At 43.3% G+C, this 27756-nt stretch overlaps 1 protein-coding gene across 2 annotated transcripts in view; it reads right to left on the reverse strand.

The window, feature by feature from the left end:
- Window positions 1-27756, reverse strand: part of roraa (RAR-related orphan receptor A, paralog a) — a 177513-nt gene that overhangs the window by 40568 nt on the left and 109189 nt on the right. Inside the window, exon 2 of one of the 2 annotated variants that reach the window (XM_087178264.1) lies at window positions 14513-14542. In XM_087178264.1, the coding sequence (XP_087034390.1) occupies window positions 14513-14542 (30 nt within the window). Of the gene's footprint in view, window positions 1-515; window positions 650-14512; window positions 14543-27756 lie in introns of those variants that run through there. The other variant, XM_023422499.2, reaches the window with a different exon arrangement.

Here is a 27756-nt window from a genome sequence, read left to right on the forward strand (position 1 = left end):
CCCCCCCCCACCCCACCACCCCTGCATGCTATCACACATCTATGCCAAAAAAACTTCTGCTCTGTAGCTCAGGAGCTGTTCTTGTCAGAGACGTACCCGTGCAAAGATTATACCGGCTGTGGTTTCCACAGCACCCCACACAACAGCAGCAGTTAGAAAACACACACTGAGGAGAGTAAAATCAAAGCAAAATACCTTTACAGATATTATAAGTTGAAGATTTCTAGCTCAGTTTCTTTTTCTGAATTAAAAGAAGAGATTTTGTCCATGCATGAAAAGAGATATTAGCAAAGCTTAATTCACTTGCACGCATTCAGGAGCACTGTATTACTCTAGTTCTCACTCCCTCCCTGCCCGTCTCCCTTTCCCCTCTCTCTCTCTCGCTCACTCTCTCTCTCTCTGTCACACTCATGCCTTGCAAATGAAATGCAAAGAGTTGGCAGGCTATGAATAGCGGAGCCATACTTCCCTACTTGTTACTCTGGGTGCAGGATCAGCATGCATTTTGCTCTTACCTTTCATAGCTGAAATCACAAAATACATCATTAAGCTTCGAGTCCATAAGAGAAGAACTATCACCAGCGCAAAGCCCTCCACTGCTGTCTCAGCAGCAGCTGGCCAGCACAGCTCTGTCTCTCAGCCTCCGAGCATGACCACACCAGAATCCATGTGACTGTGACATCAGTGTTCATGTCTGACTGCTCCCCACCCACTAGCCTTTGATTGGCACAGCATGCAGCCAGTAGGGGCGCTGAGAGCTCAGGCAGGGAAGCTGGCCCTCTTCCCACTGATTGCAGTCAGAGGCTTGTATACCGGCTTGCTAGACACAGCAACACTCTCACTATCGTCTGTGGCTTATCTTTTTAGTGGAAGGATAAAGTCAGAACCAGTTCTAGCATACACCAGTTTTTCACCCTCTTGTTCTGCCCCCTTCTACTCCCTTGTTCATTTTTGTTTTTTTGTTTTTTTTGCTTTTAAAAATGGTGCAATGTCAAGGATAAGAAAAAAAAAAGTCACAGAGGGGATAAAAGAGCTAGATGTGGATGAGAGAGGGGTGAAGGAGAAAAAGAGCTGAAGAAACAAAAGAAGGAGGAAGCAAAAAAAAAAAGAAAAAAAAGAGGAGCGTGGAGAGGATGGATAAGAGGGGAAGTGTAATTTTTCTGTGGCTCAAAGATCGAAGCGCTCCGCTCTTCTCCTCCTCCCTGTCTGTAGATATGAGTGATCAGTGTGAGGCCAGATGTCTGCGAGCAGCGGTGGGCCCTACACGGAGAGAAGATGAGTGGAGTCTCAGCTTCTTCCCGTGACCTCTCAGAGGACCCGCATTCCCCTCTCTCTCTCTCACACACACTCCGACGGCTCTCACACACTCTTTTTGACAGGTGAAGAAGGGGAGATAGTGACGGAAGGGTTTGGATGATCCCCTCCACCCCACAGCGACCGGGCGATGAGTTTCTTGCTATCATTTCTCCCTCTCTCCCTCCCATGCCCCTCACTTTCGCCCCCTGCTTTCCATTCCAGTCCCTACCTCTCTCTCTCTCTCCCCCCCCTCTCTCTCTCGCTGTCTCTCTCGCTGTCTCTCTCTCCTCCCCCTCTCCTCGCTCATCCTCTCTCATATGATAATCTGTTCTGACTCCTAACCAGCTGCCTCTCTCTGATACAATATTCTGGTTTTAGTGCAATCCAGCCTTGGCCAATAACCACGTTGCATTTGGCATTTCCATGAATAAGCTGGCGTTCATATCATCCCGTCTTAAGACAAACATCGCACAGCTTCGGTTTCAGACGCTGCAATATTTGAAACAAAAAATATTACATTTTTTTTTTTTTTTTACACCACCAATATTTCAAATTTGAAAAATTTGGAGGCTCATTTCCCATTCTCCATAGTTGTTTGATCTTAATAACACTACTGCAGCAGCAGAATGATTACGCTTCCACAGGGCAAGAACTTCTTATTAAGAGACACTTTGATTATTTATTTATTCCTATTTTACACTCTAAATATCTTTATTCATTTGAGGTCTTTGATTGTGCTCTGTTCATTGAATAAAGGTACTTCTAACCATATATAAAATGGAAATGAGGACTCAGCAGCTTGCTACATAAATCTTCCCATGACAATGTTTCATTAGGACCTCTATGATCCATTAGAGTCACTAAACACATTAACTCACGTTGTGTCAACACTGGTCTCTTATTGCACACCTTCTAATGAACAAAATATCATTCAGAGACTGATAGCATCAAATGGAGCGTGCCTTGGATACAAACTAGCCACAGACGGGCCCTGGCAAACTATTCAAAACAATGTGATGTCAGAGACAGTACAATCGTCTCGTTTCGATGTTGGCGTCTCCCCACAAGATCTTCAAAGTTCACCAGATGAGTCAGGGCCAAGGCCTGCGCAGGAACATGTTTAACTGCCACTATCTGTGGTTGTCTCTAAGAACCTGGCTGCTGTATCAGTCTTTCTAGAACTAGCTGTGGCTCAACAAAGTGTGGCATAACACTGAGCTATGGTTTAGGGGGGGAAAAAAACACAAAACATGATAGCAGGGGTTGAGTCTCTTGGCTGATTATCCAAGAACATCTGAGAGGAGGATAACATCCATATAACGATCGTCAGGAGAGAGTTGGAAGGAGCGCATGTTTTGTCTACTTACAAGCTATGTATGTGGTGAATAGGTGAAGTTATCAAAAAGTTCCCTACAGGTTAGGAGGATTAGAATATCACTCTGTGGCTCCTTCTAAAAATACATTTAAAAAAAAAAAAGAAAAAAAAAAGAACAATTTGTAAAATGTCGCATTAAAATCAAAATGTTGACACACAGAGAACAAATCAGCTGGATTCCTCATTTTTGGACATGAATAAAGAAGCTTTCCACCAAGCTTTTCAGTGAACTGTAAGGTTTTAGATCACAAAGGGTCTCATTGTCCAATGAATTGTTTTTTTTACCTTTACATGCTAACACACGCACGCACGCACGCACGCACGCTAAATTCCATTCACCTGCACTGTATGGTAGTGACAGAAGATGGATATCTCGCAGCCATGGGCAAATAAAACCAAAATTATTCACAACTGTGTGCCAACATAGGTGAGTGTAAATATATATTTTTCTTTGTAATTTGGGTGAGCGAACGCTTCAAGAAAGACATATAGTAAAACTAACAACTAATCTGGATGTTGTTCTGTCCTTTCAGCTCTACAACGAATATAGTGCTTCCAACTGTATATAAATGTGCTTAAAAGCACGGGCCCCCCTAAGGACAGATGTTTCCTGCAAAGCTGCTTCATTTGCTCTTCACCACACTCTCCCTTGACTGCTCCACATTACCAGTGACAGTATGCCAATATGATGCCGACACTTATCCATTAGAGCATTGATTAAGCCACAGAGGCTCTGATGGTCAAATGTTTGTGGGTATTAATGTGGTGATGTGAAGCCATCAGTACAATCATTTTTAGTCAATTCTTTATAGATAGTGAAGTGAGTTTCTATCAACACACTACTGGTAGAGACACTGAGCTGAACCAGGCACAACACACTAAATTTCTGCATTAAGACCGGCGCAGCCGTGTGTCTCACGCTCCTCTTGGATTAATTCAAGGAAATGTATTTACTGTAAACAAGCCCTGTGGAATGGAATTCAATTGAGATGAGATGCAGAGCATCCACTGGTGCCCCTGGAGGAGAGGAGAGGACCAGAGCTGATAATGGCCTCATTAGCAGTCTGTCAGTAGCCATTCCACACACAGACTCACCATGCAGCTGATCCACATTAACTCTTACAACTCTGGGCTGGCCTCTGAGACCAAAGACGCGCAGTGTGCAGGCTGTTGCACTCGGCAGCCTTTGACCCCACAGGATAAACAGTTATGGACTTCCTCAATTTGTGTCCCAATCTCATTGTGAGGTACTGTATTTTAGAGAGCTGGGGCTTATTTTCTACCACGGAGCCACCTGGGTGTTTGGAAGTGCACCACCAGCCCAAAGCAGCGGCAGAATTAACAAGCTCCAACAGGCACTCCATGAAAACAATACAGATCAATTTAATATAGATGCCAAGGAGTGGAGGGCATAATATTAGAACCATAACAGCACCGGCCCACACCACACAATCATAAACCAATTTAGGGCCATTCCAGGCAATTTCCTGGGGGCTTCCACTTGTGGAAAGACTTCAATAAATCACACAGACAACAAAGAGAATATCTATTTCAGTGAAAATAGAGGACACTATTGGGTTATGTCCAGAGGACTGCAGAGGGTTGCATTTAAAGACAAGTTTAAATAAGAGCAGTGAGGGTTCAAAAACATACTACATGCCGATGCTGTGTCGCGGTATAATGTGGTATTATGGTATAATGTGTAGCTACAGGAAATGCTGTTAAGTCATTACGGCTAATGGATTTTCCATGGAGCAGCACAGTATGTCTAGGCTAGCGAGGTAGCAGCTGTACGCGAGTCTCTTTTTACTATCTTTACAATTGTACTCTGATTAGATGACTCTATGTTAGTGACTGTATACACTGCCCTTCATCCTTTATATACACAGCAGTCCCATGGCCAGCTCAGCACTATTCTCTCTCTTTCGATCTGTCACTCAATGCACATACACACAAACACAATATTTATAGAACAGCAGGGTCAAAAGGAAGAGATATGAAAGCATATCATTCCTACACAGGTGAAGTGTACACCTGTCAGCTGTCATGTAATCCGAATCAACAACACAGTGCTTATGGTGAATGGTTGACAAGGCTATAGCCTTTTGTTTTACAGCCATTGTTATTTATAGAGATAAATTTAAATCTTTTTCCTGAGCGTCTTGTATTTCCAAATCGATTGAATCAAATGTTTTCAAAGTACTGTGTCAACATGGCAGCAAAGCCAATTTGTCCTCCGCGGACTGACCAAGCCTCACATCATTTAAGGCGGACTTGCGCGCCGGCTTCACATTAAACGACCCCTTGCAGGTACGAGTGAGGTGGTGACAAGAGGCTGTGAACAATATGCTAAGCACTAAACGACTTCAATGAAAAACGTCGTGCTTTTTAGTCGCTGTTCTGTTTAGTGGCTGTTTAGTTGTTGCTGCTAGTTGCCTGCTAATGAAAAGCCCGGCTGTTTCTTTCTGTCTTTGGGCACTTGAGCAGTAACAAAAGTGTTTACAATCTGCACACTGGAAGTGGATGGACTAGTGCTGGACACAATCTTGGAAAAAAAAAAAATACAGAAAGTTATTCAACAAAGGTTATTTATTCGGTTTACCAGATGAAAAGGCAGCGGTAAAGAGAGATCTTCGACACTGCTGGAGTGCTATCACATAACTCACGGAACAAATTTTCAATAGATCAATAGAAATCAGATTTAACAATGAATTGCACTGCATCTCTTTTGTGTGAGGCTGCCCTTGGGGACAGAAAGGAAAGGGATAGGAGGATAGAGAGAGAAGGAGCGAAAGTGAACGAGGAGGGGAGATTATCGCAGGCATGGCAGCCTGTGTGAGAGGCTTAGCCTGGCTAGGCAGGGAGGTGGAACCCTGTGAATTCTAATGAACTGGCAAGACTCCCCCAAAACCAGCTCCATCTCCATGGCATGAGGGCGACAGGAGGGAAGGAGGAGGTGATTAGGAAGGCGCAGCCCCTCTACGGCAAACCAAACAGAGCAGGTCATTTTCCCCGTGATAATTATGGCTATAACCAGGCATGAGGGATTGGTAATGGACCTGCTTATTCTTCATGCCGTGCAAAGGCAACCACTGAGCCTGTCAAGGGGAAAAGCATGATGATGTGTTTTTTTTCTTTTCTTTTTTTTTCTGTTGGTAGTGTGACTCTGGTAAGACTTGCAATGGCTGTTGAAAAGGGCAGCAGGGGAACTTGGCCTTTGAGGGAGAAGTTAACGAATGAACTTCATTATTGAGGAGCATACCAGGGAGACCCCCCGGAGTGTGTGATGTATTACCTAGCGTCAAACTTACACACTCCCCCAACATCACCAATATAGCCCAACATCAGCTCTGGGGGGAAGGTGGGTGTGTAAACTAAAATAGTTAACCTTCTGGCTTAAGGCTAGAAGAAAAGAAGAAAACACAAACACAAACTGGAATGTACAAGATTTGCATCAATAAAGTTTTTCCTATTTAAAAAAAAAAAAAATCTATTTTAAAACTTCTAAATTACTCCATATTTTCTCCGCTTTTAGGCTGAACAATTTGACCATTATTCTCTCCTCAAACACCAAAGTGAGTAATGAGGCTGTGCCCTTTCCTGTGACTGCTCAGCGCAGAAAGCCTCAGAAGAAAACTGTTTTAGCTTAAACTAACATATATTTAATGTTCTCCCTGTGACTTCAGGTAGTGGAGTTGGTCCAGTGAGGCGGTCCAGATCAACGCAATGTAGATTACTCTCATTTATTAAAAAGCAGCCCTGTTCAAGCATGAAAGGAACTTTTCCTAAGTTCTACGAGCTTTATAAAAACAAGTGACCCACCAGAGGGACTAATGTTTTCCTCAAGATTGAGGGAGATCTTCAGGCTATGCGGGACGTGCACCACTTAGCCTTCCCCCTTCCTGTCTTCCACCGCGCCTGGATGGAGTTTCTCTACGGTGGACAGTGCAAAGGAGCTCTTTTACTGAGCGCACTCTCAACACTTTTACTCTTGACTTATGAGGATGCCACGGGTGCAGGGGAGTGATTCATCACTGGGTGTGCTCCTCTTGCACCCTCACACATTAGTAATGTGGTCCGCTGAGGAGGAGTCCTGTCATCAGTCTGTACCTGGACCCTCTGAACAAGGTAGGTCAACAGGAGGCAGCAGCGGCTGGCCCACTTTTAGTCTTTCACAGCACCTTTAAGTTTCCTCCAGCTCTGCCACAACTGAGCCTGACGGACACACTAAGACCAGCCTGGTCAAGGGGAGACACTGCCTCGGTACTGTAACTGGTGTACTCACTATATGTGTTGACTCAGTGAAGCCTGTCCTCCCAGTGCCCAAGTACAGCAGGCCAAATAACACTTGGTGAGAGGTTAAAGTGAGAGGGGGATTGTAACATCTTGAATGAAGATACAGTCTAAATACAAAAAATAAAATAGAAAAACAAACAAGAAATGACTCATAGTTTGGAAAAAAGTTCCCAGACTTATCCATCTGAAAGTGCCCGAGGGAATTTCATCACAAGACTCCTTAGTCCTCTGTAATACAGCTGCAACAAAATAAGTGGCAAACACATGATCGTCTGTTCCTTCACAAAATACAGAGCCACTGTAAGTTAGTCATAAGCCTTTGACCTTAACATTGCAGGTAATGCACATTTAAATACCTACCTCAGTATTCATGTTTGTCATTTTACTTGTGAAGATTAGGTGTAAAAAGGCTATTTGAAACCAAAACACAGGATTAAGGGATAATGCTGCTCTGTGTCTTGTGAGTCGACCTTGATTCTGTAATCCAGCACAATACTGGAGAACAGCATATTTCTCTCTCTTGTACATTCAACACTCTCACTGTAGAACAGCTCACTCTGATGTAATGGTAAAAGCATAATGGCACCACGCTGAAAGTAATCTGAATTAAGAGGAACTTCATTGTAATATCTGTGTAATAGAACTGGAAATAGTATTACATGATTTGTACAAAGAAAACATATCACTGACAGAACCTTTACATTTATTAGATATAAAAAGGAGACTACATGAAAGTAGGAGCTGACACTGTTGTTACAGGTAAAATAAATAAATGAATAAATAAATAAGTGATTTGAATTACGCAGACCTGCACTTTAATGACCACGGTGAGAAATGAACTTGATCTTTAAGGTGAACCAACCTACAGTCAGCCACAGCATTATTAAGCACTGTGCCACTTAATCAGAGAGGACGCCAATTTAGCAAGGAGCTAACTATGCAGGCGGGACACTCTGTGGCAGCTAACACATTAAATAGCATTGTGTCACCTGACTCACATGCAGGTACATATACATGCCCCCGCCCCCCCTCCACATCTGCCTTATTTTCCTGACTCCATAACTCCTTTCCTGGTTTTTTTTTTCCTTCTTCTTCTTCTTCTTCTTCTTCTTCTTCTTCACCGTGCCGCAGACACAGTAGAATGAAAACCTGCCTTTGATGTCTGGGATCCTATAATGCTGAGCAGTAGAAATCCGCATGCCTGTTATCTGTAGAATCTTAATGATGATGGCTAACTTCACAATGGGTTAACCGCATCCCTCTGTTCTCGCACTGCACACCCACAGAAACACAAATTAATAGCAACGGGGAAAAAACAGCTTTTCTCTAATAAAGCAGATTCAACAAAATGCGCACAATGCGATCAGCACAAATGTCAATGTATAATATCACCGAAAGCTTTTGTGAGCACTTCTGCTTTCTTCTCTGTAGATGTAACTTTTTTTTTCCTACTTTAGCATCTGCACAGAATGACATTATTTGTCAGAAAAATATGATCCCAGATTCAAATTTATCCAAATTCAGTTTCAATAAACATGTGACGCTCTTAATGCAAACAGTCTGGTTTGTTGTGTTTTGTCCCAACATATTTTTCTTTTTTGATATGCTGCAATGATTGTTATTGATCTTGAAATGGTGCACACAAGGTATTTCAAAAGACTGATATTATCGGGGACATCTTGCTCGTTGCATGGTTTATTCAACAACATTCTTCTCAACAATTCAGGAATTTAATTAGAAATGTTAATTTTACTGCCTTTATTCATGCATAATATTGCATCAGAATTTTCATATCCTAAAAAATCCTTACAATAGACTTTTTTTTTTTTTTTTTGGTGGTGCTGGTTTTTTTTTTTTTTTTTTTGGGGGGGGGGTACACACCATACAGGATGATAAGCTCTGAGCACAGTCTGAGTGAACGGCTGCGACTAGGGAACTTGATGATGGCACAAGGACATTTAATTATGGCCCCCATCTTAAAGCTTCCCCATCAGCATCAGTCAGGATCATATCTGGAGGAGCTCTATGACCTCCGCCTCTGTCGCCCTCCATGAATCAAACCTTTCAACATGCCGACACTCTTGTCCTGCGCTGAATGTGTGTACACCATGGGAAAGTGATGAGGCATCGGAAACCTGATGAGTGACGGATAACCTGCGCTTGTGCAAAGGCTCGGCTGACTGTTCGCCGCAGCGAGTGCGAGGCCGGCCGTGCCCTCCCAGCCATACCAACTGCTTCGCCTGGCAGACGCCACCATCTCAGCACAGCCCTCGCTCCCTGGCCCCTCTCACCTGAGGCGGCAGACAGCCGGCAGAAGAGAAATCGCCCACAGCAGATGGGGCCACTTACTTTGGCTGGCCCATCCAAGCATTGTGTCCTTGTCACATGTCACTTATTCTTGTTTTCTGGTCTGACAACACCTCAAGACAGGGCCTTTTAGTATTGGGTGAAACACAAAAGGGAAAGGGTGAGGAAAAGCTGACGAGGCCTCTCTTCGCTCCGGCTAAAACTCTTTGAAAGAGCCGGCACCAAGAGAAGAACCAGATTAAGAGCCAACAAAAGCCGAGCACCCCCAGCCCCACAAAAAGCTGTCGTGCACCCCTACAGTCCCCCTCACTACTCCCCTCCTTATAAAACACAGTGGGCCCCCAGGAGGCGATAAAAAGAAGCGTCCTTACCCACAGAAACGTATGCAAAGAAAGTGCATTTTCAAAGGCCATTTGCAATTTTACAAAATGGCAGACATAATGCTTTACTGAAAAATGAGGACCTGCCATATTGTGTTGGAGAGGGAAAAGTGTGGCAGGGGAGGAAAAATGGAGAAAAATCATGCTGGCCTGGTTTACGACAAATAGATAGCTCTATTGATTTCCCTTTTACAGTGACTGTCCATCCCTCACTGTTGTGATTACACTGACCTATTTCAGAAAAAAAAAAAAAAATAGCCGTCTATTATAGATTAAACCCAAATGTCCAGAAAGAAAATACTCTTTTTGTGGAACAAACAGAGTAAGATGAAACATAACCTACAGACAGAAGGAGAAAAAGATTGTGTCAATTTAAGCGTTCAATGTTACTCTGGGAGAAGAGGAAACAACGAGTTCTAGTACCATGCTGAGAATCAAATAACTTTCCACAGAAAGAGCAGCTGTGCTTAGTGGGGCCCTGCATTGTCAATTTCAATTCTAACAAAAAAGGCAACAACAATAAAATAATTGCAATATTGCTCAACTAACATTTAAACATAATAATGCCAATTTTACAGACTTCGAATGGTGTTTTGCAAGAACAACAGAGCGTAACATATTTGATAATAATCTAATGTACTGTATGTGTTACTGTATTGTGTTTTCTTACTCTAATACTACTCCAGCACAGTTCAGTGTTGTATGCTTTGTGCTGATGATTCCTCTGCGTCTGTGTGTATTGCTGTGTGTGCTCGTCCTGCTCCACTATGTCTGTGCCGCGCGTCTCACTAGACTATCTCTCTCGCGTAGCTCAGGGGACTCTGGCTGGCTGATCTTCATTATCAGCCCTAGCTTAACAATGTACTGGATGCACTTCCCACATGAGTGCAACTAACAAATCCCCACAGAGCTGAATCAAGGCAACAATGTGATGAAATACCTTCAAACAACCACTGAGCATGGAACACTGAGCTATGCAGAGACAACTCACACTGCCCCGGGCGATTCCACAGGAGTGCGCCTGTTGCCAAGCAAAATTAGACAGCAACTGGGACATATTATTCTCCTAAATTGGCAATGTACAGCACTATTAAGGACCATAAATCTCATGTTTGATTAAGTGAGAATACCTCAACTCACAGAGCCAATGCATTAGGATCGTACAATTCAGAAATCCGAGCAGGATGTGCCATGTCATTTAGAGGTAAAGCAGATGCTTCACATGGGTAAAAGCTGTCATTGTGGCATGTGAACACAGAGAGCATTATTGGGATTAATAATGCTGTTAGCATATTTTTTTTTACCAAACATTCACCAGACTACTTTTATAAGAAATTTCAAATTCACAAAGGCGTGAAATCTACAAACTCTGGCTTCATAACTTTGAGTGATTATAATTTCCCTGTAACTTTGAACTCTGTTTTTCTAAAACAGTGCAGAAGAATCTAAATCATCTGGCTCCTTTAAAACAGATTGGCTGTACTATTACTATGTGAGAGCAGATCGCTGATGAGAAGAGCTCAGTGCAAGCTGCTAGCAAATAAATGAAGATGCAGCAGCGAGGCCATGTTTCTCAATCAGTGTAAGGAGTCTGTCACCAGAATGGAGATAAATATAGTGTGAAAAATCTGGGACTCTCTACAGCGTATCTGTAAGACTGAAGAGAGGAAGCCTCGTCTGTCTCCTTCCCTCCTTTCCCGGAGTTACATTTATACTACTGCCTCCCTCTGGCCACTCTACTCCCAATCTTAACTCAGACACACACTACACATACTACACCTTAATAAAGGGGATCTGCAGAATAACGCAAAAAACCTGTGAAATGTAATGAAAGCAAGTACAATAACATAGCATGAACAGTGCTTGAATAATAGTGAACAGTGACTCTTCGGGTTTTCAGTTTCTGTTAAGACTGTTGGAGCTGCAAATTCAGCTCTATGGTGATTTTTGAGAACATAATTTCTAATGTTGTATATATATATATGTATAATAGCATGGTCTAAATACATCTTGTATGTTATGTCTAATCTTTAAAACAAACAAACAGACAACTTCATCTGTATATGCAAGCCTTTGTTTTGTTGTGTATCATAGTCTGAGCAGCCAGCAGACAATCAGTATATTGTGCATCTACAGCTGCAAAAGAGAGAGGGAGGATTAGCTCTAGGTAATCAGGAGATCTGTTCTGTTCGGGGAAGAGCATCCTGGCTTCATGACCTGTGTGTGTGTTAGCGAGCTCTCTGCTATTCGAGCTGTGAGACACAGCCCCAGACTGCTGATGTTAGATTAGAGGTGAGACGTCTAATCTCAGTGTAATGAGCTGCTGCATCTGATCCTCCGCTCCACACCATCTCTCTCAACAGGTCCAAACAGAAATTCATCTCGCTGCAACGCAGCCCTGCCAACGCAGGAGAAGGTGACGGCACATATCTTGTGTCCACCATCAAAGTAGGAAGAAGAAGAAAAAATAACAAAAAAACCACAATACAAAATTTTAACTGCTTTGGAAAGTCCAAGTAGCGTATGTAAAACTGTCAGGGAAATGTACAGGAAAACCACAGCTGACTTCTTGCTGAGAATTATAGCCTTGTGGTAAAAGTAAGTGCCGGTGAGGGGCCGCCCCTTATGGAGAATGAAGAAAGAAGGGGAGACAGAGATGAGAGAGACAGAGAGAGAAGGGGGGGGGGGTGTGCTGCCTCAGACAGTAAATCTACATAAGAGGTCATCACAGTCATTGGCACAATGATAAAAGTATCTGTTTTCATCTAGAATACTTCACCTTCTGATGGCTCAATGATTAGACCAGTTGAGTGGATGGAAGAGGGAGGTAGAGGAAAGAAAAGATGGGCAGAGGAGAGGAGAGGAAAGGAAAGGAGAGGAGAGGAGAGGAGAGGAGAGGAGAGGAGAGGAGAGGAAAGGAGAGGAGTCTGCCAGTGAACAGCTGCCCCTGTAATTTATATTGATGAGGGGACTGGCATGGCGGGGAGCTTCCAGCAGTTTGATCACTCAGGCAGAGTGGGGAGTTAGTCAGAGACATGGCCCATCCCTGTGGTCTGGGCTGGACTGGGAAGACCTTCTAAACACACACACACACACACACACACACACAAACACACTTGCAAACGCATACACACACAAGCAAGACTGCCAAGCTAACATTACGAGCAGCAGTGTGGACTGGCGTAGTGGGGAAAGCCAATGTTTTCACTCTGTGAATAGAAATAGATCCACAGGCCGAGTATAACCATGTAGGGCAGAGTGATCTCCCTCATTATTACTCCAGCAGCCGTATAATCACCAGGCTTCTCTGAAAAAGACCTTCCCTCCACATTCTCAATGACCATTAACTGGCCCTTGAACTTCTTCATGTGCACACAGCTCTGACGAGATTCCACAGCCGCTTCCTGTCTGTGAGGCACACCAATCAACTACTTGTTAAGGGGCTTTACTTTGATTTCCTCACATGGACAAGATTTGAATATTTCTCAGTGAATTGAGACAGCGTAGTCCAGTCTCTGCCCAGGGCTTTGAACCCAAGACTCCTAAATCATGCTCTTTGATTTGAGCCCCCTTCCGGTGTAGAGGTGCTTAGCGCCGCACTAATTAAGATCGCGGGGCGGTGGATGGTGGGTCAAAGCATTTCTGTTCTACCTTGAAGATATCCTGATACAAACACGAACATTCACACACACACACACACACACACACACACACACACACACACACATCAAAAAATACCATACCCCCTCCAGATAAGCAAATAGCTTAACACACAATCATGCTGCTGTTTTGACGGCGCTGTTTGAGTAAGGTAGAGATGTCTAGCGTGGAAGATCATATCCTTTGCCCCGCTGTCTGATGTAAGAAAGAGCCGGGGTGTTTTACAGGGCGAGATGCAGCCTCTCACAATCTGAAACACTCCGACCGCTCTTACAGAAAAGCCCTCTGGCCTTCCCTCTCCACAAGTTTCATCAGAGTGATCAGAGCGAAAGGATAGCCTTCAGGGCTAGTTTCTTCCATTCACACAGTAGGGTATGAGCACACACGCATAGATGTACACACATGCACAGACACACTGCAATGCACTACACAAAAGCGTTTTTACATGCCTTTTCGATTGCACTTCACGCGTGTCAAAATCCAGTACAAATCTCTTGGAAATCATTGATTTCTACAGGTTTGACTGTTCATCAATTCTTCATGAGCAGACTGAAATTGAAAAGGCAGTGATGGTTAGAAAAGGCAAAGCCTTTGTGCTATTGTTGTTGTGCACAAAGAAGCTTTTGCATCTCACGTGTGAGACATGTGTCACATTCTGTGTCTGCATCTTTCAATTTCAGTGATATGATCTGTACTTGAAGACTACAAACTGGTAGTTAATGCAGCCTCAGAGGTTACAAACCACCACACAACACCACATCCGTGTTGTTCAGCTGCAAGGCCTTGCAGAAAACAAAGAGGTGCTTCAGCACAGTGTCTGCTTCAACTGTGCGTGATTATCAAGCAGTCATAAGACTGCATAGCATTTTAATTTCCTCTCTGGGGTTATCATCATATTCTCTCCAGGATGGAGATGGAGAAATATGCAATAGTGAAAGTGGATGGCACATATCTAAATGAAGGTACTGATTTATTACATTACTAGTAAGGCAATAATATGTTTATAGGCAATGATGGGAAAAACTCAAAACATACAAACACAAACACGATGATCTTATCATCTCTACTGTGTAGATATAGAGATAGAGAAATATAGAGATATATGATACAGAGATTTTTGTTTTGAGTATTGGATATATCTTAGAATTAAAAGACATTTTTCAACAGAAAAGAGATAATAAAAAGTATTTCTACTCACAGGTATGTGTCTTCTTTGTTACTGAAATACCTGCAAAGACAAAACAAAGAAATCATGAAAAATAAAACAACTGTAAAATATTCGCCACAAACCATCATTTTTAAATTCACATGGGGCACTGATTATGGCTGACTGATAGCGACGACAGTGATGAAGGAGGAGACCCTGTGGTCCAACAGACTGTCACTGTCCAAGGTCACTGAGGTGGCAGGCCCAGGATAATTATGTGTGTAGACTGGTGTCTGACCTACAGCCATGCTACATCAACATCCACGACAAGGTGGTTGAAACTCTATCCTCTGCGGGCACTGAATGAAAATTTATACTAAAACAAACAACATTTGGAATGCTAATGTGTTGAGCAGCCACACTGATTGGGCCTGAGCACATGACTAAGCCTGTGGCCCAGAGCGGGATGGAGGCACTTTGACCTCGATGTTAGTTAGTAAATCCTTTATTTAAACAGGTAGTCTCATTGAGATTAGGACCTCTTTTCAAGAGAGGCCACATACAAAAACGTATATGCGAAAAGCAAAGGACAAAAGTGTAATTCAAACACAAATTAATTGACTAAATTAATTAGTTTTATTTGTACAGGTATTTAAAACTGGTTTTAGAAAGCTTGAGATTGAGAATGTGGAGCACGGAGAGTTAAAAACCCCAGTCTTGTGACACCAGATAGCAGAGGCTGCTTTTCAAGCAGCCAATGTGCAATACAAATTCTTTCTTTAAAAAAACATGAACATCCCAAATTTTAATTTAATATACAATAAGAGTGTGAGTTTTTAGGATGGAGGGAGAGGCATGCCTATAGACTACAGCTACACAATTCAGTTAGGACGAGCTGTAATGATCATCAAAATGGCAGAAGAGAAATATGATTTGTTTCTATACAAGAATGCACTTTTAACTTCAGGTGTTCACCTCCTGTCCAGCCAGATTCCCACATGTTTATATAAGTGAACATTTTCAATCTCAGAATTGTTTTATCAGCATTTGCATCAAAATGTTTATTAGTCCATGATAAGTTAGAGTGGCACAGATAACATTTTAAAAGTATGTAAATATATGAGGATGCAGTGCTTAAATTAAATGAGCACTGAGGCGTAGAAGAGGGAGGATCTAAACTATCTTCAGACCTCCAGCAGTTTGAACTGACCGATCGGTTGTGAACGTCACTCTGCCTAACACAGGTCCGAGAGCAAATGTATAGTGGTATTGGTAGAAAAGATTAGATAAACTATAGATGAGACACACGCAGGGATGATGTGTGTGGCTGAAAAAAACTGCTTATCAAACAAGTGGCCAGTCTGACCAGTGTGAGTCAGACCCGGCTGACGCTGAGGTGGAGCCGGGGCTGCCCTCGCGCTCACGCTGCCCTTCCTCGCCCCTTCGGGTGTCAACTCATCGCATGAGCCACTTCGGTTCTTGCTGTGGCTCCGGCTGCTTCTCCTGTCTGCAACATCGGTCTGATGCCCCAGGAGTCTGACGCGGACGGGCGTACAGCCAGCCGTGGTCCCCAGCGGCCCACTGGATGCTCATGCTTTGCAGGGCGAGAGCACACTAATAGATCCCACTTGTCATGCGGAAGCAATGGCTAATTTTTCTACAGCTTGCATTTGAAACTCTGGGGACGGCGAGCTGACATGATTCAATAACTCTCTGTGAAAAAGGCGTCTGGCCGGAGATAACAATGTTTCAGACACGTTTGAGGGGAAACGAGTCAAAGAGCAACAAGGGGGAAAACAAATAAGCCCTTCAGCCTCCTATAGACATACACAGAGATACACATAACTGATATCAACGCCACTGAGCAGAAAGAGGGAAAACAGTCACCTAGGGGCTGGCAGTCTGTGATGGAGCTCTAGAATTGTTCCAGTGCTCAGGGCCAAAAGCGTCTGTTCTGTCCAACTGTGACATTACGCAAGGAGAAAATAAACAGCAATCCAGTCTTAATTCTACACTTCAATCAAATGACATGGAAGCCAGCAAGAGCTGATGGTCCATTAAAGAGCAGTGGTGTCAAGGTGCGGCAACACAAGGCAGCTGTAAAAGCCTGTATTAAGCAGTTAACTGGCTCTTTGTTGTGATGGGTAAGATGAGTTCTCACACCATGTAAGGAACATGGCTGGTGCGCTTCATGGAAACTGTAGAAGGAAATAGCAAACAGGCAGTTTTTTCCTGGCTTTTATTCAGACCTTACAATACTAATACAGACACATAAAACAGACATTCTCAGACTGCTCAACAGGAGACTGGTGACAATTAGACACGAGTCATTATATAATCTAAAGGTACTTTATTTGACATCAACTGTAAAGCACACACAGATCATACAAAAGGAGACAGACAATTCAAAACAACAGCCTGATGTCTGTCTTCGTCTAAAGTGTTAACCAATGTGCCTTTACCAGACCAGAGATCTTCAAGTTACAAACAACCCTTTTGCTGTGCAAAATGTTTATGACAGAGGAAGTGAAAGAAACACAAGTCAGTTTGTGAGTGTGTACAGTACATGCGAGTGCTTTCGCCCAAGATCAGCCACACAGACCACACTGCTGTCACTGGTTCCTTAACTGATTAAGTCAAGAAGCAACAGTTCATCTGGCCGTACACAGGCTCACGTTTCTAAAACTCAGATTATTCTATGATCTCTAAATTTCTTAATTAATACACTATAATAATTACATTTAACTTGATGAATTGATTTATTTTTTATTCATTCTGATGCCAAGAAAATTTCTATTGTCCCTCTGTAGTGAACATATTGAATCCGAATGCCTCATAAAGTCTATTTAAGGAGAGGTATTTACTGTAAAGGTACTCTGGGGAATTTTCTGTGTAAACAAACACTGTTTTGTTTACTGGACTTTGGAAGTTTCTCACTACAAAGAATTCTGGGTATCCTGAGGCCCTTAAAAAAAAACAACATTTTGAATGCATTTAATACCTCATGAAAATTTGCTAATTTGTTTTGACACTTTCATTGTTTAAATTGTCCAGCAGTTGCCTTCTTCCTCTTTTATTTTGTCCTCACCGGTACCTGTTATGGTGAGTTATGCTCCTCAGTCAGCAGGAAAATGTACAGCATCACCCCTGTGCTTGTAGCATTGCCTGTGTATACTCATGTGCATGCTTGGGGCGACAGTTCAACATATCTCTCTACAGAGCCACTAGCGGTCAAAAACTCCACAGCGAACCTTTAGCAGGTTCGTTACTAAGTTGATAAAATCAGATGCACAGAAACAGATAAAAACAAACGATGGAAAACATATATGTGCGGCAAATCACAAAGCCACGGCTTGCAGTTGCTGAATCAGTGTGTGTGCGCGTAATAAGGGGAACCACCAGCTGTTGTCCGTCTCCCTCCCAGCGAATTCCGAACATTTAATAACATCAAAACAATTCTCTTCATTAATGTCTTCTAAGGTGCAGAGTGAAAACAATTACCGTCTTTTGCAGCAGAGGCTCATTCGGCCCGTTGCTATGCAGGTTAGGGAGGAAACAGGAGGGGTGGTTAGTGGGCCCACTTCCTCCTCTATATGTCATTCAGAGCCCTGTGATTGGAGGTGGCAAGGCAAAGGGGCCACAAAGCCAATGAATGAGTCAGGCGGTGAGAAAGAAGGAGTTAGCTCTGGGCACTGACATTGGCAATGGCTGCCAGCTCATGTCTTCTCCACTGGATGGCAGGTTCAGAGGTCAGTCTGGAGGTGAAGCTCTCCTTGGCTGACAAACAGGCTGCTATAAACATGCTTACAGCTTGAGGGCCACCTTTTATAACAATCTACGTGCCTTGTTGGCATTTATTCAAAGTAAGTAATAATCGAAATTGAAGTTAAAAGGCAAGCCAGTTGTTTGTATGAAGTTGCAGCTGAATTCTAATTTCTACATTACCATTTGTCACAGTGGAAGGAGGGACAGTTGTCACCATGTGGCCTTTGATCAGTCATATTTTCCCTTGCAACGGTAAACAATGCAGCGCATGTTCTCATGAGACTTTGCCTATGCTATAGAGGAAGAGAGGCACTGTGCAGGCGACTGGAGGTTAACCTCCACCACATCTATCTGCAGGGGGGCACACATCCTGTAAACATGCCATTTAGACAGGAGGAGAGTGAGTCTGGGGTTTGGCAGCCACAGTGCTGCAGCCGGCTGTGGAGCACCGTGCCATCGCAGGCGACTCAAAGTGACAGCGCTGTAATGAAGTCTGAGGCGCACGGCAGGCTGTACGTCATAATTTCAGGTTCCTTAAAGCCTGACAGGGAATGATTATCATGGATGGTTATTGTCACCCTGCCTCCCTGGGAGACGAGGCGTGCTCTGGGGTTGTTGCACCGTGACATTCAAAGTTACAGTCTCCTTCATATAATGGAGCTGTCCTCTCAGCGCGCTAATGGGAGCGATCCATTTAACCTGTGCCAGAAACACACAGACGAGGAAGTTCCTAATGCGAGGCCTCTCCCGTGGGGACGTCACACTCCCCCCCTGGCTGCTCCCTTCCTGCTGCTTGATTCATTGACTGGCGCTCCTCACTTATCCTCATTCACTGTTCAGTCTGGGGAGACAGGGAGGTTCGCTTCCTGCCGCCTGCTCCACATGCCACTGCTGCACGTCCGCTGCACACAAGGACACAGCCGGTGCAACAGACCCAGCTGCAGGAAGCAGCCAGTGAGGGCCCAGTGAGGGACGGGCTAGATACCTACTGGAATTACGGGTCGATTCCATAGGCCTTGGGAATGCTAGACGTGCACACACTCACGCTCACAGTTAATAAGGCCTCTTAGAAAGAAAGTCATGAAACAATGAGGAAAAGGTTTGGTCTTAATGACAGCAGCTGAATGGGACTGTTAATTTTAGGCTACTCCTGAGGTTGCTAGTTAATGACAGTGGCTTAGCTATGGTCATCTTAAGAATGATAGATGTAGCCACATTCAGTAGTCCATCTTTTGACTGCTGCCGCCTGCCCGACTGACAAATTGCTGCTACATCCCTGAGAGAAAATAATTAGAAACAATTAATGTGTTTCTCCTCTTAGCCATCACAAAGCTCCAAATGCAACCCCCCAGTTGTTTAGGAAACTTATTTTGCTGTGATTTATGGAGCTGTACATGTAAGAAATTCAACATAGTACGAATTCAAGCTTGAAGAAAACTAGAATTATTCAGTAGGTGACTTGTTTAGATAGTGCTTCAGCAATTCATACATTTATTAAAAGAAAGAAGAAAAAATAAACTCTTAAAGTAAAGCAGTGGATCAGGCAGTATAAAGTACTGCCAAAGTACAAAGATATAATGCAAGGTTGCTCTTGCATTAATGCTCATCTCATCAAATGTCATAAAATAAGATGGATGAGCTGATTCAAGGATCTCTGTGCTGTTCTAACTTCAGCAGTCTTTGTGAAGGCCAAGTTTCATACACAAAGTCATTTAAACAATCCTCCCTTTTGCTGTGACACACTTAGCCTTATTAGCTATTATACTGCTATAAACTATACATGCAAAAATTTAATGATTAAAAAAGCACAATGATTCTAATCAGCTGCCCCCTAATATACTAAAACACTTAATCCATGGAGAGGCCAACTCTCTGGGGAGGCTCAAGAGAAAAATGACTTCTCTGTCTCCAGGCGCTGTTATTTCTGGTCATTTCTAATTGGTTTTAACTAAAAGCAACCACTCCGAGACTCCACAGGTTACTCCAATGCATCGCTATGGAATTGTCTGCAAATAGAAGATATACATCCAAATTAGTTTTAGAGGACACCACAATTGTCTTTCAGAAGACGAAAGGAGAAAGGTCAGGAAAAAATAAAAGGATACATGCCTTAGTGGGAAAGGCAAGAAGTTGGAAGATCTCAACGGAGAAACGATGTTATCAGGGTGACCCTGAGATCATAGAAGCCCTGGCTGACTGGAGGTACCATGTCTCACGCACCTCGCCCCCTACAAATGTCTCCCAGACTGATGTACTACAGCTCCCCCAGTGCAGTTCTGCATTGCTGGGCCTGCGAGTCTCCAGGTGAGTCCTCAGTGCTGTTTGGTGGCTCGTGAATTATACATTGCAGCAGAGGAACTGACGTGGCCCAGGAGGGCCGAGAAACAGCAGGCATGGCTGGGAGGCACATTGAAGACTCTGACGGAATTTTAATTGTACCGCAGGGAACACTGCGATAAGTGCTATTGTTATTGGTAAGACACTCCTGCAAAGGTTTACTTAGCTGAGAGCATAAAAGATGACAAGTTCCAAAAAACGACGTCCAAGGCTCTAACACGGCACCAACAGCCCTACTGTTAATGACTATCCTGAGGAGAGAGGTTCATATCACTGTTGTACTAATACTCATCTCTGTGCTCTCTCTCTCTGTGCTCAGGATTTATCTGCAACATGCTCAGAGGACCAGTGAAAGCTGGCTATGGCAAAGGAAGCAAAATTCAGGAAACATCTATAAACCAAACAAGGAACCGCTCCATCAGAAACCACTGAGGCATTCCACTCAGTTATTTTGTTGTGTAATTCAGTGCAGTACTGCAGGTGAAAAGCCAAAATGTTAGGGTTTCTGCTGCTCTGATGTTGTTCACTCTGATCCTGGCTCTAGCCGGACTATACAGTAATTCTCCTCTGAGTGTGAGCTGGTCCCGGGGGGCCTGACGGATGCAGGAAGGCCCTGCGCGCTGGTCAAAGTGAGGCCAGGGGCACAGGCAGGCCTCTGTGTACTCTTTGCGCTGGCAGTTCCCAGCCCAGCGGTAATCTCCCAGTGATCCAGCCTCAACCACACATGAAACCCAATAGCCTTTCAGCCCGCACCATAAATAAAGACAAACCGCATTCAGCAGACCACCCTGGCTTACTTTACTGTTACTGAGCTACACTGAACAGCAGTCTGCATAGGCCACCATCGGCTGTGTATACATACTTATATATATAAACGCTTTAACTACATAGATTTAAAATTGATACTCTGCCATGGGAGGGCTTATTTCAAGTGGTGTAATTACATGAAAACATAATCTGGACCTTTCTTTTATCTACAGAATGTATACAGAAAAATGCATCACAATTCCCATTATTACAATGTGGAAGTTAGAGGTTGGTCTACCTCTCTACTAGACAACAGTAATGTTCCCCAGAGACAACACTTGTGAATTTCTATTCACATTACAATATATTACCTTAGCCCAACACAGGTTGAAATCTAAAGGGGGAATACAATTACAATACCCACAGCTCCTCAGGCATACACTCCAGTTATGCACTTTTTACAATAATGGGTTGTAAGAGTTATACAGTTGGCCAATAGAGATGTTCCCCCTTGGGCGAATCTACTCAGAAGAGCTTAAATATTCAAGATGCGCAGCATACTGCAGTTAAATAAAGACAATCTCAGATCTACAGGCTGCTTGTTTTCACTTGTTTTGTTTTTCTGTCTTTGGTTTCTATGTATGGTTGCAAAGGATGATTCACAGGCTATCTACTGAAAGGAGACCACAGCTGTAGACCACCTTTGCCAAATATGTCATTGTGAGAGATGAAGTGTTTCTCAAGAGTTGTTCATTCAGGTCACCTGTCCAAGCCCGATACGCATATCATATTGTCTCAAGAATAGCAGTTACAAAGAAATGGGACTAGAATAGGTGAGTTGATGCGTGCTCTGGCAGTTAGTGACAGTCTGTTACCAGAGCTTTCCAGGTCTGTCAGTAGACTGTACATGCAACCCTGGTTGTATAACCACCTGGGAGGGGGGGGGCTACAGCTCTGATGACAAACTAATGTCAGCTAATATCAGCTCCATAAAGGCTGACTCAGAAATATATTGGTACTGTTTCATTACCATCACTCATTCAGTCTCAATTCTCATCCAGTAAAGTACAGTACAGCAGGCACTTGTCTAATGAACAAGGGTCTATGGGGAAGGATCACTCTATGTGAGTGTGTTGGAAGTCAAGGTCCCACAACAGTGGACTCGTGGCTCTGCTGATAAGGACTTGGCTGTAATTGCTCAAAAGGGAGGGAACTGCAGCCCCATTAGGTCTGGTCTTAGCACTTGCCAATAAGCCAAACTGCCCCTCTGAAGCCTCCCATGTAATGAAAACTTCCTCTGAGATGAATTACATGTCTGTCAATCCACTAATTAATATCATGGACTTGTCTTTTTTGCTTCTCCGCAGTAACGAACTGAGTCACAGAGACGGGGATTGAGGTATTTCTTGAGCACTGGAAGACATAAAGGAAGGAAAAGCAGAGGCAAACTAGCAAGCGCGCGCTGCTACTGTGATTCACTGCAGTCATGGTCGGCACTTAGTGCAGCATCTATTTTTCATGTATTTCATAATTAAAACCTGCGAGTTCTGTAAGCCCTCCATGCTCCATGCAGATCAAAGGTAGTCCTATTAGCAGGGAGTTCATCAGTGGAGCCACTCTTCCATTTCCAGGCAACAGAGCCATGCTTAAAGCACAAATACCCTGTAATTACACACATGTGTGATAACGGGACAGCCATGGAGCTGGACTATGATTAATAGAACACAGATCACAGTTTCCTCCTCCTTTTTCAAAGCTAATACAACAGAGGACTTTACACACGAGGATAATCCATGCGTAGCAGATAAAGAGGTTGATGAAAGACTGAATACATATTTCACACGTTGCCTCTTGTGGTGCAGGTGGAGTGTGCTTCAGTTTGTTGCCTTCTCCCTCCCCGCTGCATTCTCTATGTAAATGTAATCGGAGGATAACACGGGATAAAGCTCTGCAGAGCAGAGACATGATGCCTCCATTCTGCGGGGATAGAGGGATACAAACGTACCTCACATGGTGTAATCAACAGAGTGAGCTGTCTTGCGTTATTTATTGTCCCATTGACTCCTGGGTAACTTGACGCCACAGGGCGCGCTGTCAAGGCTGTGAGAGATATTTTCCAGCAACACTGTAACAAGACAGCTGATAAACACAGCGACCCTATCTGTTCTTCATTTTGAAATGATACCATATATTTCTGCGGTTCAAAGCCTTTCTGGCTTGTGGTCCCTTTAAAGAAAAGCAATGTGTGCTTGCGAGCTTTCCTCCTCCTTTTTTAGTGGTTGTGACCAGTTCAACCAAAAAGTGATTGGTTGTTTTGTTTTGGGTTTTTTTTAGGTTAAATGATCTAGTAATTTCACAAGAGAAAAGTAAGGTTAGATGAATGTCTGAAAAATGAAACATACTTTGGTGAAGCAGAAAGATAATATTCAGTATACAATAATATAAAGTTTTTATACTCTATGACTATCTTTATTCATTTTTTTGTCTTGGTTAATTGTAGCTGAATGCACAACTAAATGTTTTGCAGCGGTAGAAGAAATAAAAGTAGCAAAACCACAGTTAATGTTGTTTAAACTATTTTACATACTGTTGGGTGGTTTATTTTGTTGTTACAGGTCGCTAATCTGCAAAGTATAACTGTCAAATAAAACTCTGATTACTCAGACAAGATGTATATCTGAATTGTAGTGGAGTAGAAGTATGTATACAGAGACACAAAATTTAAATCCTCAAGAACAAGTGCCTCACACTGCTGCTTAATTACAGTACTTGAGTAAACATACTTACTTACTTTCCACCACATATGCCTTTGCCTGATCCCCAGCAACAACCAAATCGAACAGTGAGATCATATAGTGATTTAGAGTGTCTGCACATTTTATATCTAGAAAATCTGCTTACTGTATCTTACTACTACAAAGCTTCCTGCTCTCGATGGGGTTATTCTTATGCTGTTGCATGACAATGTCAATGAAAGAACTCGTGGTGAAATCATATGAAAGAGGAACTATAATTAGCCATACTAGCATTTGCACACTCACAGGCATAGCAGTCGAGTTGTTTATTCTCCCTTTCTTACTGAAAGCATAACAACTCTCCACTCCAGAGCCAAGTTAACAGTAGGGAGCAAACTGCTGAACCTCCTGCAGGCTCATGAGGTCAGTTACAGTTCACGGAGCAATTGCCTTACACTAACAACTGGACAAGGTAACAGGAAGGGCTGTTGGTTTATCGAGTAGGAAGATGACAATCTAATATACACATCTAATGTTACATGATAAAAACGTGGCGTTTGTCCAGGAGGCACGGCGAGATAACACATCCTACAGCCAGGCCAGGTTACAGAGAGGACAGACGGTGGGGCAGGGATTTTGTACTTTACACAAGGGAAACATCCAATCAGCATCAGCGATCACAATGCTGGCCTATTGTGTATCTGTTCAAGCAGGACTATGGGGAATACTGCCCATTTCAATAAACATTTTTTTTTTCATCTATATCACATTATTTCTTATGCAACTGTGACCTCTGGGACACAGTCGACACAGACATGTGCTATGAAGAGCATATAGAATGCACACATACCCAAACAGACATCGCCAACATATGCACAGACGGGCCTCGCTGACTCTCACTGCACACACAAAGTCAAGAGGGGGCCGAGGTTGAGGCTAGGACCGCATCTATACTGCAGCCATACATTCTCAGCAATATGAAAGCTTGCAGCCTTGGCCAGCAGTAATAATTAATAGCATAGTCTATAAGCATTCCATTAGGTGCAAGCAGCTGTCATAAACATCTTAATTAATTTACAAAGCAAGCAACTAGGGAATTATGGCGACGTAAAAATCTGCTTCCCTCTGCCGCTCCATAGCACTGGAACAGATCGGGCTTTTAAATTTTTAAACATGCCTTTCATGTTCTCTAGAGCACTAAAAAGCCTTTGAACAGTCAGCTTGTTAGGAGATGCACCTAGCAGCCCAATACCTACGGGTCGTCTTGCTATTCTTTTCATACAGTGACAAGAGGTTTTGGGCTTCTCTTTGCTGCTCCGTCTTGACTCAAGGAATCTATCTCTCCCTGTATATGGTATCGGCCCTCCCTCATCTCTTCTTTGTCACAGTGACATAACTGCGCCGTGTTTTTTCTGTCAAACACTCCATCTGAGCTCTGCGTCCATCTTTCTCGGTTTGCTTACAGCGTGTTTTCTAAAGGAGGTGCGAGGACAGGCATTTACAGTTAATCTACTGATGAGATTAACAGTTTTCCTTAAGTCCCAGTTATAGATTTTATTTGGAATATGAAAATATTAACTACAGCACAAACAAGGCTCTCAGACAGAGAAACAAAACCCTCCCACTATGTGCGTTATGTAGGAGGGAAATCCTTCTGGGGAGCAGGGGTGGGAATTGATAACATTCGATGGCATTATCAGTTTTATATCGGTCCAATTCTGTATCAGTTCCGTTAACGATTCCTGATCAATTTTCTTGTGGAAAAAATAGTAGGCCTACACAGGTTTTCAGCGTCAGTGCAAGAGTGCAGAGTCTGAAAACAGGCTGTAGCCCGAGAGCTAGCTGTAGCAACAGTCTGTCTGTCATCATCTAAAATGGATGAAATGAGAGAATATTTGTACAGAATTCATTTTAATTTAGGTTTAAATCAAAGGAAAAAAATCTGCTAAGCCTGCCTGCGTGGCCTTAACTTTATTATAACATAAGCTATTTACCGTCTGTAATGGACGGAGCTGCTCAGTGTGGAAGTAGTGTCACTCGTGACCATTTTACGGACATAACAGTGTTTTCCCACCGGTTGAAATTTTGCTTGTGATGGTGGGCAGCGTGGCGTGTGACCGATGTGCTTGCAGACACTCATGTGGTTTAGAAGGAGAGAGTGTAACCCAGGTTATTTTCTGTAGCTACAATTTCCAGATGTCCCATAAACGCCTAACATGCAGACTATCTTTAGACGCTACAATTTAGGTTTGTTCCCCGAACGCCTCACATGCAGGCTTTCGGTAGATGCTAAGCTAGTCGGCTGCACGCAGACGAGCCCAGTTAGTTTGTGAAATGACGCCACAGTTTGGACCATTTGTTCCTCTCTGCAGTGACTCCTTCTTCTTGCAAGTTTCCAGCAGCGTAGACGCATGAGTTCAACGTTATTGTTTTGCAATGTGTAACTGCCAGAAACACATGCTGGCATCCATAAAAAGAATTATTAAGCTCTGAGGCATACGATTCAGTGGTTCGGACACTGGATCTCAACTGGAACTGCTTCTCGATCCCCGTCCCGACAGAGGGAACTGGATGTTGCAAAGAGGGAGAGTGGCAAAAGAGCGAGGATGCCAGTCCTGCGCTGCTCTGTAATCTGGATAGTGTAGTGGCAAAGCAAAGGTCAGAGTGTTGTGGTAAAAACTCTTTTCCTTACCTGCTCTCACTCAGAGGGCAAGATTAGACTGGCCACTCCATTATAGGAGAAAGGCTTAAGAGCATTTCCACTTTCAGAGCGAGGATATCAGCAGCTTCTGACACTAAGCAGGGCTGACCTATCATTTTGGAGGGGGGTTGAGTGGAGGGTATCAGCTGTCTGGGCTAAAATCATTTTTTCTGACAACCACAGTCCTTTCAAAGAAATACACTGCGCTCTGAGACAACGGTGCATGTGTGATTATTCTATTAAGAAACAGGGCCACCACCTCCTCTTCTCGTTAATATATATATATGCATTCGCTATCTGCAATTATGAATCAGTTTAACTATGCATAACATCCACAGTATGGCATTTACCAAGCGGACATTGAATTTTAATGTGCCCATTACTCTCTGATGATAGCCAGGCATCACATATGCCTTTTTCTCACTCCCATTCTAACCTGTCTCTTCCTCCCCATCTCTCTCCATTTCAGCCCATGCCATATTTGCTTAACCCAGCCAGTGTGACAGCACTCAATGCTAAAGCACTCCCAAGGCAGATGATCAAAGTCAGCAGTCAATTCACATTACAATGCATTGATTTGATGTTTCCTAACCTCCCAGGCCTTTCTCTAATGCTGCCAAGGACCTTCAGGATATTTCACAGCGTACCTCCTTTCCCAGCTTTTCTCTGTCTCCCTCTCTCTCTCTCTCTGTGTGTGTGTGTGTGTGTGTGTGTGTGTGTGTGTGTGTGTGTGTGTGTGTGTCTGCAACTGAAAATGTGGTTGACAGAGATGTTTCTCCGGTCATGTTCGCATATGATTTGAGTCTATATTCTGCCTCGTTCACAAACATATGGTTTTAAATTAACAGACCTGACTCAAAGCCCAGCGGTGGGCTGACTACTTCAAAACCACCCTCCTTTTACAATGTAATTATTGCCCTTCACTCACCTGCTGTTTCAAATATTGTTCTAGAGTAAATCAGCCCCTCGTTCTCATATACCACACTTCGTTTGCTCCTCATCACTTATTC

Source organism: Seriola lalandi, unplaced genomic scaffold (assembly GCF_002814215.2).
Source record: "Seriola lalandi dorsalis isolate HSWRI2012SDOR001 ecotype SW California unplaced genomic scaffold, Sedor1 jcf7180002054682, whole genome shotgun sequence".
In the NCBI taxonomy this organism is placed as follows: domain Eukaryota; kingdom Metazoa; phylum Chordata; class Actinopteri; order Carangiformes; family Carangidae; genus Seriola; species Seriola lalandi.